General features: G+C 38.1%; 5 protein-coding genes across 6 annotated transcripts in view; all 5 read left to right on the top strand.

Annotated features, from left to right (window-relative positions):
• The window catches only part of LOC100440863 (taste receptor type 2 member 30), a 246,589-nt gene extending 238,569 nt beyond the window's left edge, over window positions 1–8,020 (top strand). Inside the window, 1 exon segment of the mRNA XM_063712031.1 lies at window positions 2,150–8,020. The gene's annotated coding sequence lies outside the window, so the exon portion shown is untranslated.
• Window positions 1–8,020, top strand: part of LOC100439397 (taste receptor type 2 member 64-like) — a 152,154-nt gene extending 144,134 nt beyond the window's left edge. Inside the window, exon 6 of the mRNA XM_063712030.1 lies at window positions 2,150–8,020. The gene's annotated coding sequence lies outside the window, so the exon portion shown is untranslated. The remainder of the gene's footprint in view (window positions 1–2,149) is intronic.
• Window positions 1–8,020, top strand: part of LOC100438310 (taste receptor type 2 member 19) — a 110,449-nt gene extending 102,429 nt beyond the window's left edge. The window contains exon 5 of the mRNA XM_063712029.1: window positions 2,150–8,020. The gene's annotated coding sequence lies outside the window, so the exon portion shown is untranslated. The remainder of the gene's footprint in view (window positions 1–2,149) is intronic.
• A 1,226-nt stretch (window positions 8,021–9,246) lies between these two features.
• LOC100442319 (taste receptor type 2 member 50-like) lies at window positions 9,247–15,950 on the top strand. Its single transcript, XM_054526833.2, is given in 2 exon segments — window positions 9,247–9,604; window positions 9,607–15,950. Coding segments are annotated over 2 exon segments (915 nt in total). The 3' UTR covers window positions 10,164–15,950.
• LOC100436447 (salivary acidic proline-rich phosphoprotein 1/2) overlaps window positions 12,562–16,977 on the top strand; it is a 110,822-nt gene continuing 106,406 nt past the window's right edge. For both annotated transcript variants that reach the window (XR_010135720.1, XM_063712033.1), the window contains exon 1: window positions 12,562–12,650. The gene's annotated coding sequence lies outside the window, so the exon portion shown is untranslated. The remainder of the gene's footprint in view (window positions 12,651–16,977) is intronic.

Genomic DNA, 16,977 nt, shown 5'->3' with positions numbered 1-16,977 from the left:
CAAATGGAGAGTACTATTTGTTGGAGGTCATGTTTGCCATGATTTTTAGAATTTAGTAAAAGGAAAAATGTAGCAAGTAAATCATTGGAAATTGAGTTGGTTTTAAGTTACTCTTGATGAATTATTATGTGAAGATATTCTTCCAGTTTAAGCCCTGATGCTGAGAATAATATGAGAATTACAAAGCCGTGAGGAATAGTGTTCTCCCATCACCCTGACTTCTAGCACATAGAATAATGGACTGAAGTCACCTTTATCAGATAGCATTCTCCCTTGTAGCTGCCATTATTGTCATCATTAATATCATCATCTCTATCTACATTTATTCTATTAAATAATTTATTTTTGAAAATTTACATTCATAATTTGGATAATGTTAAAGTAGTTTTTAAAATATTATCATTATGGGTAAGTTACATTAGTAAACAGTAAAATTCAAGTCAAGCTGAATACATCTATATTTAGAAATTAAGTGAAGTTTAGTTTAAAATACTTTGATTAAGAAAATAATTGTTTATGGATGACCTTAAACTAATCCAAGGAACACTAAACACTGTAAGATTTAGTGTTTAGTGCAAATACAATTCCATAATAAGAGAGATAACTAAGCCATTTCATGATCAATCTCATATTTTTAAACAGAGAATTTTAGAACTAAACAAATCAAACATAAGCTAGCCCTCACACCTTTGATACCTCATTTGTGTAATGACAAAGAGCCCCCTATTTCTGCAGTATAAACATAATAAAAGTTAATTCATGGATTAGAGCAGTGTAGCTGTGCTCAAGGTACTATATTTTATTTATTTGGATGGCATTTTGAAATCCAGTGCTGCTCATCGAATTTTCTTTTGAGGAGAGTTTGTGGTGAGGGCCCATCAACAGACAAGGGGCTATCCAAAAATGCTACTCACATGAAATCAAGCTCCAGCTTTTTCCAACTTGCAGAAGAATGCCTAGGCCATGCTTTTATTCTATTCTGTGACCAAAGTGTTGAGAAAAGTAGAATATTTTTAGTCTTAATGTCAAGCGTACTAGAAAACAACCACCACCAATAGAAACCCAAAACACTTTCTTTAAGAACTTGGTGGTAAGAGTAGTTTTTTTCAGTCTTCCCATAGAAGATGATTTATGGAAGCAGAATAAAAGATTATTTCTACCACCAAAATAATAAAACTAAAAAAATGGATAATCAACACTGAAAATCCAATAGACAGTGTTAACATCAAGTTAGATATGAGAGAAGAGAGAATTAGTGAATAGGAAGATAAGTAGACAGAATGAAGTATAAAGTAAAAAGAGACAAAGAGATGGAAAATATAAGACCAGAGGGTAAGAGATATTGAAGCTACAGCCAGAATATCTAACGTAATTCTGGAATCCTGGAAGATTAGAAGATAGAAAATGGGGCATAAGAAACCTTCTGGAGATTTTTCCAAAAGTGATAAAATGTACCCATCTTTATTTATTTTTATTTTTATTTTTTATTTTGTGCATACATAGTAGCTATATATATTCATGGAGTACATGAGGTGTTTTGATACAGGCATGCAATGTGAAATAAGCACATCATAGGGAATGGGGCTTTCATCTCCTCAAACATTTATCCTTTGAGTTGCAAACAATCTGATATCAAATCTCATATCAAATTGTAATCCCCATGTATCAAGGGAGGGACCTTGTTGGAGGGGATTGGATCATGGGGGCAGATACAGATTTCCCCCTTTCTGTTATCATTATAGTGTGTGAGTTCTCTCACAAGTTCTGGTTGTTTGATAAGTGTCTGGCATTTCTCCCTGGTCACTCCTTCCTGCAGCCTTGTGAAGAAGGTGCCTGCTTTTTTCTCACCATCCATGATTGTAAGTTTCCTGCGACCTCCCCATCCATGTGAAACTGTGAGTCAATTAAACCTCTTTTGTTTATAAAGTACCTAGTCTCAGGTAGTGTCTTTTTTTTTTGGCAGAGTTTTGCTCTTGTTGCCCCGGCTGAAGTGCAATGGCATGATCTTGGCTCACTGCAACCTCCCCTTCCCAGGTTCAAGTGATTCTCCTGCCTCAGCTTCCCTCCCGAGTAGCTGGGATTACAGGCATCTGCCACCAAGCCCAGCTAATGTTTCCTTTTTGGTTTTGTTTGTTTGTTTGTTTTTTAGACGGAGTTTCACTCCTGTTGCTGAAGCTGGAGTGCAATGATGTGATCTTGGCTCACCGTGACCTCCGCCTCCTGGGTTCAAGTGATTCCCCTGCCTCAGCCTCCCGAGTAGCTGGGATTACAGGCATGTACCACCACATCTGTCTAATTTTGTATTTTTAGTAGAGACGGGGTTTCTCCATGTTGTTCAGGTTAATCTTGAACTCCCAACCTCAGGTGATCTGCCTGTCTTGGCATCCCAAAGTGCTGAGATTACAGGTGTGAGCCACCGTGCCTGGCCAATTTTTTGTATTTTTAGTAGAGATGGAGTTACACCATATTGGCCAGGCTGGTCTCAAACTCGTGACCTCAGGTAATCCGCCTTCCTCAGCCTCCCAATTGCTATATAAAGACTGAATGTAAAGATAAAAAGAGTAAAGGTAGTTAAATTGTATTTTGGACTTTTTTACTTCTGTAAAGAGAATTTGAAAATCATATTCAAGATCCCTGCAATTCTACGTATCCAAAGAAATTGCATCAAATTATATGTGAAAGAATGCTCTTAGTAGCATTATTCATAACTGCTTAAACATGAAAACCCCCAGGTAGATATCAACTAAGGATGGATGAACCATCACAGTAAATTTATACAATGGAAAATATAGAGAAATAAAAAGAAGTGAATCATGTACATGTAACTATGTAACTAAATTTCAGAAACATAACGTTGAGTCCAAGAAGCCATGAACAAGAACATGCAAGATGACATTTACATATGATTTAAAGTAGGTAAAACAATGTTATGGAGTTTAGGGCTGAATAGCTAGTTGGTAAGGTATAAAGACAATAAAGTAAATGATCATCACAAATTATATACATTGCTTACCCCAGGAAATTTGAAGAAATGTTAGGGGGCTTGAAAAGTAGCGTGGAGGTGCGCCTAGGCTCTTTGCAATGTTCCATGTCTTGCTCTGCATGATGGTTACATGAGTGTTTATGATACTTTGTTGTGTTTACCATTTTTGTTTTGGCTCATTTTTAAGTGTGCATTATAATTTTATCTAAAAAGTATTAATTAGGAAAATAATCTGGCTTGCTGGCAAGATTGCTGAATAGGAACAGCTATGGTCTGCAGCTCCCAGCAAGATCAATGTAGAAGGGGGGTGATTTCTGCATTTCCAACTGAGATACCCAGTTCATCTCATTGGGATTGGTTGGACAGTGGGTGCAGCCCACAGAGGGCAAGTTGAAGCAGGGTGAGGCATCACCTCACCTGGGAAGCACAAGGGGTCGGGGAATTTTCTCCCCTACCCAAGGGAAGCCATAAGGGACTGAGCCTGAGGAAATGGGCACTCCAGCCCAGATACTGTGCTTGTCCCATGGTCTTCACAACCTGCTGACCAGGAGATTCCCCCTGGTGCCCACGCCGGGAGGGCCCTGGGTTTCAAGCACAAAACTGGATGGCTGTTTGGGCAGACACTGAAGGTTTTTTTTTTTTCCATATCCCAGTGGTGCCTGGAACACCAGTGAGACAGAACCGTTCACTCCCCTGGAAAGGAGTGCCAAAGCCAGAGAGCCAAGTAGTCTGGCTCAGCGGGTCCCACTCCCATGGAGCCCAGCAAATTAAGATCCACTGGCTTGAAATTCTTGCTGCCAGCACAGCAGCAGTCTGAGATCAACCTGGGATGCTTGAGCTTGGTAGGGGGAGGGGCATTCACCATTACTGAGTCTTGAGTAGGTGGTTTTATGCTCACAGTGTAAACATAGCTGCCAGGAAGTTTGAACTGGGTGGAGCCCACAGCAGCTCAGCAAGGCTGCTGTGGCCAGACTGCCAGGTTTCTCCTCTCTGGGCAGGGCATCTCTGAAAAAAAGGCAGCAGCCCCAGTCAGGGACTTATAGATAATATCCCCATCTCCCCAGGACAGAACTCCTGGGGGAAGGGGTAGCTGTGGGCGCAGCTTAAGCAGACTTAAACGTCCCAGTCTGATGGCTCTGAAGAGAGCAGCGGACCTCCCAGCACAGTGTTTTAGCTCTGTTAAGGGTCAGACTGTCTCCTCAAATGGGTCCCTGACCCCCGTGTATCCTGACTTGGAGACAGCTCCCAGTAGGGACCAACAGACACCTCATACAGGAGAGCTCTGGTTGGCTTCTGGCAGGTGCCCCTCTGGTACAAAGCTTCCAGAGGAAAGAACAGGCAGCAATCTTTTCTGTTCTGCAGCCTCTGCTGGTGATATCCAGGCAAACAGGGTAGGGAGTGGACCTCTAGCAAACTCCAGCAGACCTGCAGCAGAGGGGCCTGACTGTCAGAGGGAAAGCTAATAAACAAAAAGGAATAGCACTTCCACCCGAAGACCCCATCCAAAGGTCACCAACATCAAAGACCACAGGTAGATAAATCCACAAAGATGGGGAGAAACCAGCACAAAAAAGCTAGAAATTCCAAAAAAACAGAATGCCTCTTCTCCTTCAAAGCATCACAACTCCTCGCCAGCAAGGGAACAAAACTGAACAGAGAATGAGTTTGATGAATTGACAAAGGTAGGCTTCAGGAGGTGGATAATAACAAACTCCTCTGAGCTAAAGGAGCACGTTCTAACCCAATGCAAGGAAGCAAAGAAACTTGAAAAAAGGTTAGACAAATTGCTAACTAGAATAACCAGTTTAGAGAAGAACATAAATGACCTTATGGAGTTGAAAAACACAGCACAAGAACTTCATGAAGCATACACAAGTACCAATAGCCAAATCGATCAAGCAGAAGAAAGGATATCAATGATTGAAGATGAACTTAATGAAATAAAGCTAGAAGACAAGATTAGAGAAAAAAGAATAAAAAGGAACAAACAAAACCTCCAAGAAATATAGGACTATGTGAAAAGACCAAACCTACATCTGATTGGTTTACCTGAAAGTGATGGGGAGAATGGAACCAAGTTGGAAAATACTCTTCAGAATATTTTCCAGGAGAACTTCCCCAACTGACTAAGACAGGCCAACATTCAAATTCAGGAAATACAGAGAACACCACAAAGATACTCCTCGAGAAGAGCAACACCAAGACACATAATTGTCAGATTCACCAAGGTTGAAATGAATGAAAAACTGTTAAGGACAGCCAGAGAGAAAGTCAGGTTACCCAGAAAGGGAAGCCCATCAGACTAACAGTGGGTCTCTTGGCAGAAACCCTACAAGCCAGAAGTGAGTAGGGGCCAATATTCAACATTCTTAAAGAGAAGGATTTTCAACCGAGAATTTCATACCCAGCCAAACTAAGCTTCATAAGCAAAGGAGAAATAAAATCCTTTACAGACAAGCAAATGCTGAGAGATTTTGTCACCACCAGGCCTTCCTTACAAGAGCTCCTGAAGGAAGCACTAAACATGGAAAGGAACAACCAGTATCAGCCACTGCAAAAACATACCAAATTGTAAGGAATATCAACACTATGAAGAAACTGCATCAACTAATGGATAAAACAACCAGCTAGCATCATAGTGATGGATCAAATTCACACATAACAATATTAACCTTAAATGTAAATGGGCTAAATTCCCCAATTAAAAGGCACAGACTGGCAAATTGGATAAAGAGTCAAGACCCATCAGTCTGCTATATTTAGGAGACCCATATCATGTGCGAAGACACACATAGGCTCAAAATAAAGGGATGGAAAAATATTTACCAAGCAAATGGAAAGCAAAAAAAAGCAGAAGTTGCAAACCTAATCTCTGATAAAACAGAATTTAAACCAACAAAGATCAAAAGAGACAAAGAAGGGCATTACATAACAGTAAAGGTGTCAATGCAGTAAGAAGAGCTATTAGAATGAAGACACAACGTACCAGAATCTCTGGGACATATTTCAAACAGTGAAGCGGTGTGTAGAGGGAAATTTATAGCATGAAATGCCCACAAGAGAAAACAAGAAAGCTCTAAAATTGACACCCTAACATCAAAATTAAAGTAAGTAGAGAAGTGAGAGCAAACAAATTCAAAAGCTAGCAGAAGACAAGATATAACTAAGATCAGAGCAGAACTGAAGGAGACAGAGACATGACATGAAAAGCCCTTCCAAAATCAAAGAATCCAGGGCTGGTTTTTTGAAAAGATAAACAGAATAGATCGCTAGCCAGACTAATAAAGAAGAAAAGAGAGAAGAATCAAATAGATGCAATAAAAAATGATATAGGGGATATCACCACTGATTTCACAGAAATACAAACTACCATCAGAGAATACTATAAACACCTGTATGCAAATAAACTAGAAAATCTAGGAGAAATAGATAAATTCCTGGACACATACACCCTCCCAAGTCTAAACCATGAAGAAGGGGAATCCCTGAATAGACCAATAACACCTTCTGAATTTGAGGCATTAATAGCCTAGCAACCAAAAAAAGGCCAGGACCAGACAGATTCACAGCCAAATTCTACCAGAGGTACAAAGAGGATCTGGTACCATTCCTTCTGAAATTATTCCAAACAATAGAAAAAGAGGAAAACCTTCCTAACTCATTTTATGAGGCCAGCATCATCCTGATACCCAAACCTGGCAAAGACACAATAAAAAAAGAGAATTTCAGGCCAATATCCTTGAAGAACATCATTTCAAAAATCCTCAATAAAATAAAAAACCGAATCCAGCAGCACATCAAAAAGCTTATCCACCACGATCAAGTTGGCTTCATCCCTGGGATGCAGGGCTAGTCAACATATGCAGATCAGTAAATGTAATCCATCACATAAACAGAACCAATGACAAAAAACACGTTTATCTCAATAGACGCAGAAAAGGCCTTCGACAAAATTCAACACCCTTCATGCTAAAAACTCTCAATAAACTAGGTGTCGATGGAATGTATCTCAAAATAGTAAGAGCTATTTATGAAAAACCCACAGCCGATATCATACTGAATGGGCAAAACCTGGAAGCATTTCCTTTGAAAACCGTCACAAGACAAGGATGCCCTCTCTCACCACTCGTATTCAACATAGTATTGGAAGTTCTGGCCAGGGAAATCAGGCAAGAGAAAGAAATAAAGCGTATTCAAATAGGAAGAAAGGAGGTCAAATTGTCTCTGTTTGCAGATGACATGATTGTATATTTAGAAAACCTTGTCATCTCAGCCATCTCCTGGTCATTAGAGAAATGCACATCAAAACTGCAATGAGATATCATCTCATTCCAGTTAGAATGGTGATCATTAAAAAGTCAGGAAACAACAGATGCTGGAGAGGATGTGGAGAAATAGGGACACTTTTACACTGTTGCTGGGAGTGCAAATTAGTTCAACCATTGTGGAAGACAGTGTGGGGATTCCTCAAGGGTCTAGAACTAGAAATACCATTTGACCCAGCAATGTCATTACTGGGTGCATACCCAAAAGTTTATAAATCATTCCACTCTAAAGACACATGCACACGTATGTTTATTGTGGCACTATTCATAATAGCAAAGACTTGGAACCAACCCAAATATCCATCAATAATAGACTGGATAAAGAAAATGTGGCACATATACACCATGGAATACTATGCAGCCACAAAAAAAGGATGAATTCATGTCCTTTGCAGGGACATGGATGAAGCTGGAAACCATCATTCTCACCAAACTATCACAAGAACAGAAAACCAAATACCGCATGTTCTCACTTATTGGTGGGAGTTGAACAATGAGAACATATGGACACAGGGAGGGGAACATCACACACCGGGGCCTGTTGTGGGGTCTGTGGCTAAGGTAGGGATAGCATTAGGAGAAACACCTAATGTAGGTGACAGGTTGATGGGTGCAGCAAACCACCATGGCATGTGTATACCTATGTAACAAAGCTGCACGTTCTGCACATGTACCCCAGAAGTTAAAGTATAATAAAAAAATTTTGAAAGTATTAATTCGGAGAAGAATTCCATAAAAATTGTTAATTACACTGCTCATTATACACCTAGGAAAAAATCCACCATTTGTATACATTCACATACAACTCTAAGAGAGCTGAAGTAGGAAATTTATTTTAGCTACAACATGTGGAAATAAGAGAATGTTTTACCTGCAGTACCAAGATCTTTCCAAAGGTTTTCTACTAGCTTTAGTTATCTACCTCACATGTCAAAACTGCCTTTCCTCATCTGTTTTTCTTTTCGTTCCTGAATTTCCGACACAAGAGTGGACGTATTACCCACACTCTTGGTTTAGCGACTACCTGTATTAGTTTAGTTACTCTCAGATAGACTTGAGAGTAACTTTACTAAGGACCGAAGCATGAGTGATATGTTTGATACATATTTTTGTATGGGGTGAAAATGCTGAGTGGGAAAATAGGACTAATTTCACCAGGATTACCTCCTGGAAACTCATTTTCCAAGAAAATAACTCCTTCCATCCCTGAGGGGTGTAAGATTGTGTGTTTGTGTGTGCATGTGTGTGTGTGTACGTGTGTGTGTGTTTGTGTGTTTATGAGCTTGGTAATGATAAATTCATCCAACAGTATTGGTTAGCAGCAACCAGATTTTAAGGTGTATTGGCCTTCCTGTATTTCTCAAGAAATCTATGGATAATTTTGATTAAAAAAAGTTTGGATTCTATGGATTTAAATCTTGTATAAAAATCAATCCATTATTGGTGATGATCCTATTTATGAATAAGCTCTTTTTAACAATTTAGACATTTACTGTATGAACTATGTACTGGGTGGTAAAATTTCCCTATTAACAACTGAAGTTGCTGAACACAAATTATGAATTGTTAAACAAGCAAAACATCGCAAAACAATGAAAGAAGATATGTTTTTATTTGCATGCTGGCAAATGAATATTTAGGCTTCACTTCAACTTTAGTACAAAAAATTCCATCCTATTACAAGAACAGACATGGAATGAATAAGTTAATTTGAGCTGTTTTGAAAATAAGAATGTTTTCCATAAAGACAGCATCAAATTATCCATTAGCATAAGCTGGTTCATTTTTGTTTGACATCGGTCACAGTGTTTAAAAGTAAAAAGAATGTTATGGCCCATTTAGAAATCAGGTGTATACAACTTTTAAGGTCAAGCTATTGAAGAAATCACAACCAGTGATATTAAGCTTGTATTTTTTTCTTTCTTTTTCTGTTCAGATATGATAACTTTTCTACACATTATTGTTTCAATTCTTGTAGTGGTCCTATTTGTTATTGGAAATTTTGCCAGTGGGTTCACAGAACTGGTGAATTTTATTGGCTGGACCAAGAGACAAAAGATCCCCTCAGCTGATCAAATTCTCACTGCTCTGTCAGTCTCCAGAGTTGGTTTGCTCTGGATAGTATTGTTACATTGGTATTCAATAGTGTTGAATCCAACTTCATATAGTTTGGAATTAAGAATTACTGTTTACAATGTCCAGACAGTAACCAATCATTTCAGCATCTGGCTTGCTAGTAGCCTCAGCATATTTTATTTGCTCACGATTGCCAATTTCTCCAACCTTATGTTTCTTCACCTAAAAAGAGACTTAACAGTGTCATTCCAGTGATAGTGCTGGGGCCTTTGCTATTGCTGGTTTGTCATCTTGTGATGGTAAACATGGATATGAATGTGTGGATAAAAGAATATGAAGGAAATGTGACTTGGAAGATCAAATCGAGAAACACAATATACCTTTCAAACTTGACTGCATCCATGCTGGCAAACTTAATACCTTTTACTATATCCCTGATATATTTTCCGCTGTTAATCTGTTCTCTGAGTAAACATCTCAAGAAGATGCAGCTCCATGGCAAAGGAGCTCAAGATCCCAGCACCAAGGTCCACATAAAAGCTTTGCAAACTGTGTTTGCAAAGCTTTTATGTGCAGTTTCCTCTCTGTTCCTAATCATTTCGGTTTGGAATCCTAGGAGGCTGCCCAATGAACCTGTCGTCATGCTCTGCCATGCTATTGGAATCATATATCCTTCATTCCACTCATTCATCCTAATTTGGAGAAGCAAGAAGCTAAAACAGTCATTTCCTTTTTTTAATTTTATTATCATTATTTTTTTATTTTTTTGGTCAGATTAAGTGCTGAGTGAAAGAATGGAAACTCTCAACTTTCTAGATTCACCTGTGGGAAATCCTGTGTTTTCTAGGAGAAAACAAACTGATGGTGTCTGGAACATTTTATACTTTCTACTCATTTTTCCATAGAGTATGTGTTTGAGTAATTTCCAAAAGACCTAGAAAAGTCTTTTACCAAAGTTAGCATAAAAGTTATGTATGTATGTGTGTGTATATGTATATAAAACACTTAAGAGACAGGCACAATAACATAATGTTAATCAATTTTTTTCCAAACTGCCAAATTACACAAAATATGGTAATAAGTTTCTCAGAATTATGAAATCATGTGTATTTCACATATATATTTCATGTCATCATGTTTTATTTGAAAAATTTATGATCTCTATTTATAATTTTTAAGAACTGACAGCTTATCTCAGGAAATCATTGTTCCTTTCCATTGTGATTTGTACCATACATATGTACCACAGTGTGCTTCAATATCATTGTTTGAACATCCAATTTTTGGATAATAAGGACATTCGATTCTAAATCAATAATGAGGTTTTATCTTTGGGGTACTTTTTATTCCATCATGTATTAAAATTTTATGTTTAGTTTAAGGTGAACAGAATTATTGTTAGAAAACGATTCACACCATAAAATTCAAGGGTGACAAATATATTTAGAATACATTTTGTGTATGTCTAATATAAACAGTACTGAGGAAAATTAGATTAGATGTAAGTATGTGAAGAGTTGAGAAAAAATCATTTATATAATAAGGATGAAGAAAGAAACATAATTATGACTTCTTCAATGCTGTCGTAAGTCTCAATATGCAGTTAAATATGTCATTTATTCCAGTTTTTAAATTAAAAAAACCTTTTTTGAAGTTGAAACCTGATGTTGAATATTTCAGTTTTTATTCTAAACCACTTCAGAGCCTCTGACTTGCCAATTATCTCCTTTATCTTCCACATTTAAAATTCTTTTTAAACTTTACGTAAAAGAACTCAAATCTTCCCCATCTTAAAAAATCTTCAATGTAAAAATGGTATAGAAATTATGGAACATAATGAAAGGAAATTTTCTGCAAATGTTAAGATGACATCTATGAAATCTACGTATTGATTATAGAAAATGTCTTAAATATGTATTTTATTATAGTCTTGTAGGTGATGAAATGAGAGAAAGTGTATTGACACATTCAGTGATAGCAACTTCAATTATAGGAAGGAAATGTGTAACCTTGTTCAACAAATAAATTCCACACAACTGTATTAATTCTTGGTGCTATGAAATAATTACAATGTTATCTAAACTTTGAGATAAATCGTCTCTACATGTGATTTAGTTACTTGTTTATCACACATTTTTCCTGGTTCAAAAACACCAGAGATCATACAGATCTTGCTTACTGTTGACTCCCCGGACCTAAAAGACAGCACATAGAGTAAGTGCTCAAAACTGATATTTTGATGAACAAATAAATTGGTGAATACATGCATAAATTAGATATATTGTGATGGTGAACCAATGAAAATGACAGTCATCACAAAATCTATAGTAGCATGAATTTTCCTGTTCTGCTTTCAGGTTATGATTACAGGCTTATCCAAGAAGCAGCATTTCTTAGACCAAAAGTGTGGCTATTCCACAATTCTAGATGAAATATCACTACAATATAGACTTGATGAAGCTATATCAGATGTGTGATGTGGAGACAAGGTAGAACATGAAAATCAGATGGCACCTATTACAGTACTTTTTAAAAAGCATATTAAAGATTTTTGTATATATGCATATATTTTTATTGTGAATGATATGTTTGTATTACGATATTTTCTAGCTGGTTATTGTATAAACAGTAATGATGTTTGATTTTAGAAAATTCAATTACCAAACACCTTACTACAATGTTATTTGCATATAGTTTTATTATCCTTTCTAAATGAATACTTTAATTGCCATATTATAAACTCACAAAAATGTGAATGAATTATAATTATAGAACTGAATGAATATCTTAGCCTCAGGTTTCTAGAACTAGAGCCAGTGTCTGATATTAAAGTGATGATATTTATTTGGAAGGTAAGTCCAGGACAGCAGCAGCGAGGACATGTGGAAATTGAGGCAAGAGCAGATGTGAAACAATGTGTGGTGATGTATGATATGACACTGATGGCGTCTACTTCACAGTGAGGTGAGAGAGACAGCATGGGGGTCATCAGATGCATGCACTTGGCTCCCAGCACTTTTCCAGAAGTGCTGCAAGGGGAAACTACAGCCAGCATTAGTCCATGGAAGAGAAAGCGTATGGAGAATGTATCTGCTCAGCTGTCATCTGTCTTCTATTTTCCCTTGGTCAAGGTTTCCCTAAGGCAAAACTACCATCTCTGCTATTCTGCCTTCCATCATCCAGTCCCTAGCTGGTGGTTCTGAAAGTCAGACCTCATGCCCACAGTGTGGTGATCCATTCAAGTCCCAAATGGAAGGATGATCTGGGTAAGGCAAGGTGCTGACCAGGGGAATGGGAGATGGTTCACTTTCACTCCTTATGCCACTCAGATGTGCTCATGCACTCCAATCATGGCAGGCTTTATAATCATATGACATGCACAGTTGCACCAAGTCTTATGCTTAGAGGGGCTTGTACTTACGGGGACTCTATGCTTGGATTAATATTCTGCACCTGCTGTTTTGTTTTAGAGACAGAGGGCACACCTCTGCTGAAGAGGGGATAGTCTTACTCTACTTCTCTAGGAGTTTGCTCTCCTCTCTTCTATGGGCTTAACAGAGATAGGTACCGAGTCTTATCATGCCCTCTAGCAGCTTTGAATTCTGCTGGATCATCTGGCACAAGGGGCAGAGCAGCTTGGGCCAGAGCCTGTATCTGTTGTAGAGCCCTCTTTTGTTCTGGGTTCCACTTGAGACCAGTAGCCCTTAAGGAAATTCTGTTAGTACATCAGAGCAATATCCTCAAATGTAGTATATGTTGCCTCTCAAATCCAAATAGGCCCCCAAAACACTGTCCCTCTTCTTTAGTGATAAGAAGTATATATAGGGAAACATGCCATATACTTTAAAAATGATGTCTTGACATGTGGACCAGGACCACTGAACCCCTAAAAACATCACCTGTTTTAGGTTCCTGAATCTGCTGAGGTTTATCTCTCTTCTTCTGGTATTTTATTTCTGTTTATTGTTACAGTATTTTACTATATTTAAGGAATACTTTCTGCTTATGGGTACTACTTAATGTAATATAATTAATATATTGAACTAGCATGATGTTTTGCAAAATATCAGTTAAACTAAAAGTAGATGTGACATAGTCCTGATATAAAACAGTGAAGCAGTGGTATTGTTCTTACTGTATTTACCGGAAGCTATGCTTTGCTCAGTTAATGTCCCACACCCTGGAGAGCATTTGCAAGTGCAATTTAAGTTTGTGGTAATCTGCATTCGTGGTCTAATTTATCTGGTGTTTGCAGAGACCAGATGGGTTAGCTCAATAGGGATATCAATGGGACTGCCACCCCCGACCCCCATAACTTTCAAGTTTGTTGCGGTGTCAGTGATCAATTCTACTTCTTGAAAAATGCAGTTATTATTTTTTTCATTATGGTCTTGCCAGGAGTGATGAGTTTCAGAGGCTTCTGCTTGTTACTCCTTACAATAATGACCCTAAGTATATAGGTCAGGAAACAATGTGAGAGTTCTGCCAGATAGGTGATAATGACAAGCCCATTATGTCCACCTTGGGATGGTCATGAGCCAAAGCTCTAGGTACCATCTGACCTTCAAAAACTCACACTCCATCCCATGGACCACAGTCTTTTTAGGTACCCAGATATTAGTGTTAATTCAGGCCCCACACCTAAAACTCTCAGATACTATGTATGTGGTGTCGTTTCCTCTGGGTACTGTTATCTGGGAAATGGCTACAGGTGTTTGACTAAGCATCATAGGAATACATCTTGGATATTCTTGATATTCTTTTTAGGTACCCAGTGGTGAATTCTCAGCATCCTTTCTCAAGGGAACTTAAGCTTCCCTTCCAATGACTGAACTCTGGTTCTCTGAATTGGCTCAGTCCTGAGAACTGGCTGAGGGACTTTGACTTGGTGATTTTCCATTTCAAAGGCTGACTTCAGGAATCAGCTTTCCAGCTCTGTTTTTCTCTTGTTTTATAAGTATTTATGAAAGTATGAAGCCTCTTCAACTGTTGGCTTATAAACCCATTCCAGTGTGGCTGTTGCTGTCAGCACTTCATTGAATCCGACATTTGCAAGCTCACTAGTGAGTCTGTGTTGCCAATTATTAGTCTTCATGTTGCATGCCCTATCAGCAGCATTGAACATAGTTTATTTGCATCCCAGGATGCAGCACTCTCCTGGTTTTATCCCTGTTCATTGGGCACCACTTTTCAGTCTGTCTTTGTTAGTCCTTTCTCTTCTCCCTAAACTGACAATATCAGACCGCCTGAGGGTTCAATTGTTTAATCTCTAACCAATTATGCTTGTTTTCTTGGTGATCTCATGCAGTCTTCTTACTGATAATCTAGCCAAATCATTCAATAGAGAGGAATAAGGCTGATTACTCATATATGTATGTGTATATATATAAATATATATTTAAATTTTTTATTTAATTTTAAGTTCTGGGATACATGTTCAGAAGGTGCAGGTTTGTTACATAGGTATACATGTGACATGGTCATTCGCTGCACCTATCAACCTATCCACTACGTATTAAGCCCGCATGCTTTAGCTACTTATCCTGATGTTCTCCCCCTACCACCGACAGGTCCCAGTGTATGTTGTTCCCCTCTCTGCGTCCAGGAGTTCTCATTGTTCAGCTCCCACTTATGAGTGAGAACATGCGGTCTTTGGTTTTCTGTTCCTGTGTTAGTTTGCTGAGGATGATGGTTTCCAGCTTCATCCATGTCCCTGCAAAGGACATGATCTTATTCCTTTTTATGGCTGCATAGTATTTCATGGTGTATATGTACCACATTTTCTTTATCCAGTCTATCATTGATGGGCACTTGGGTTAATTCCATGTCTTTGCTATTGTGAATAGTGTTGTAATAAGCATACATGTGCATGTATCTTTATAACAGAATGATTTATATTTCTTTGGGTATATACACAGTAATGAGTTGGATGGGTCAGATTGTATTTCTGGTGCTAGATCCTTGGGGAATCCACATGTTGTCTTCCATAATGGTAGAACTAATTTACATTCCCACCAACAGTGTAAAAGCATTCCTATTTCTTCAGTCTCGCCAGCATCTGTTGTATTTTGACTTTTTAATACTTGCCATTCTGACTGGTGTGAGATGATATCTCATTGTATGCCAGTCACATTGGTGATTATATGTATATTTTTATTCATATATATATATTTACATATATCACATTATGTAAACTTTTTTTTTTCTTGAGTAGTCAAAGTTACATTTAAAAGGAATACTACCGGTTGGGCGCAGTGGCTTATACCTGTAATCCCAGTACTTTGGGAGGCTGGGACAGGTGGATCACGAGGTCAGAAGATCGAGACCATCCTGGCTAACACAGTGAAACCCTGTCTCTACTAAAAATACAAAAAATTAGCCAGGCATGGTGGCAGGTGCCTGTAGTCCCAGCCACTCGGGAGGCTGAGGCAGGAGAATGGCGTGAACCTGGGAGGCAGAGCTTGCAGTGAGCAGAGATCGCACCACTGCACTCCAGCCTGGGCGACAGAGCAGGACTCCATCTTGAAAAAAAAAAAAAAAAGAATACTACCAAAAAGCTAGGGAAACTAAGGAAGTTTCAATAGTTTTACTTTAATTTTTGCTAAATGAGAGTTACAGGGACCTGGCTTCTAAAATTTAAAAGCAATATAGGCCAGGAAAGATAAGGGAGGATATGAGGAGAGGCTGATTAAGGGGTACAAATGTAAAGTTTAATAAAAGACATAAGACCTAGTGTTTGGTAGGTCTGTAGGGTGACTACAGTTTACAGTAATGTATTTAAAAATAGCTGGAAGAGAATGATTCAAATGTTTCTAATATAAAGGAGAAAGAAATGTTTAAGAAAAAGGATACCCGAATTACACAGATTTGATATTTATGAATTCTACGAATATATAAGTTTGGTGCAAAAGTAATTGCAGTTTTTGCAATTTAAAAGTAATAAATTATCACATGCACTCCCAAAATAAATTTAAAAATAAATAAAAAATAAAGTGAGAAGAAAAATCAGCAATATAGGTGTTGATTGATGCATGGGGAATTTTCATTATGGACATAATAATCTCAGTAGAGAAATATATAGACAGGATGATGGTTGTTCAACCGAGTTTCTCCTCTGCATTTGATACAGTTAGTACATAAATTTTGATGCATAAAAAAGTTAAAATGAAACACACTAGTCTGTTCTGTATACACCTAAATGTAACTTTAACACTGAAATGGATTAAGACACTGCTCTTCTCTGAGGAACTGACTGACTTGTTATTCTAATTTCTGGATGTAGTGTGTGGGAATTATTATTTTTGCCGCTGTTTTTCTGAAAAAGATTGTGTTTCCCTAAGAGCTGTTGTTCCAATGAAAACCTAGTGTTCTCAGCCCAGCATGAATAATGCAAGTGCTGAGGGCCTTTGGGTGAGACCCTCTGGGATTATTGTAGCTCTCACTGGAGACTTGAGCTCTGCTCTCTTTTCAAAGTATCCATGAAGTCTCAACGGAACCCACCACACAACCCCCACCCACCATGGTAGTTTGTCTTTCTCTTTGTCTTCTTTCCCAACCTCATCTTTATTGCCTGGATATAGCGAGGCCAGGGTA

Source organism: Pongo abelii, chromosome 10 (genome assembly GCF_028885655.2).
Source record: "Pongo abelii isolate AG06213 chromosome 10, NHGRI_mPonAbe1-v2.0_pri, whole genome shotgun sequence".
Classification (NCBI taxonomy): Eukaryota; Metazoa; Chordata; class Mammalia; order Primates; family Hominidae; genus Pongo; species Pongo abelii.
Note: the sequence above shows the minus strand (reverse complement) of the source record. Positions and strands in the feature narration are given on the sequence as shown.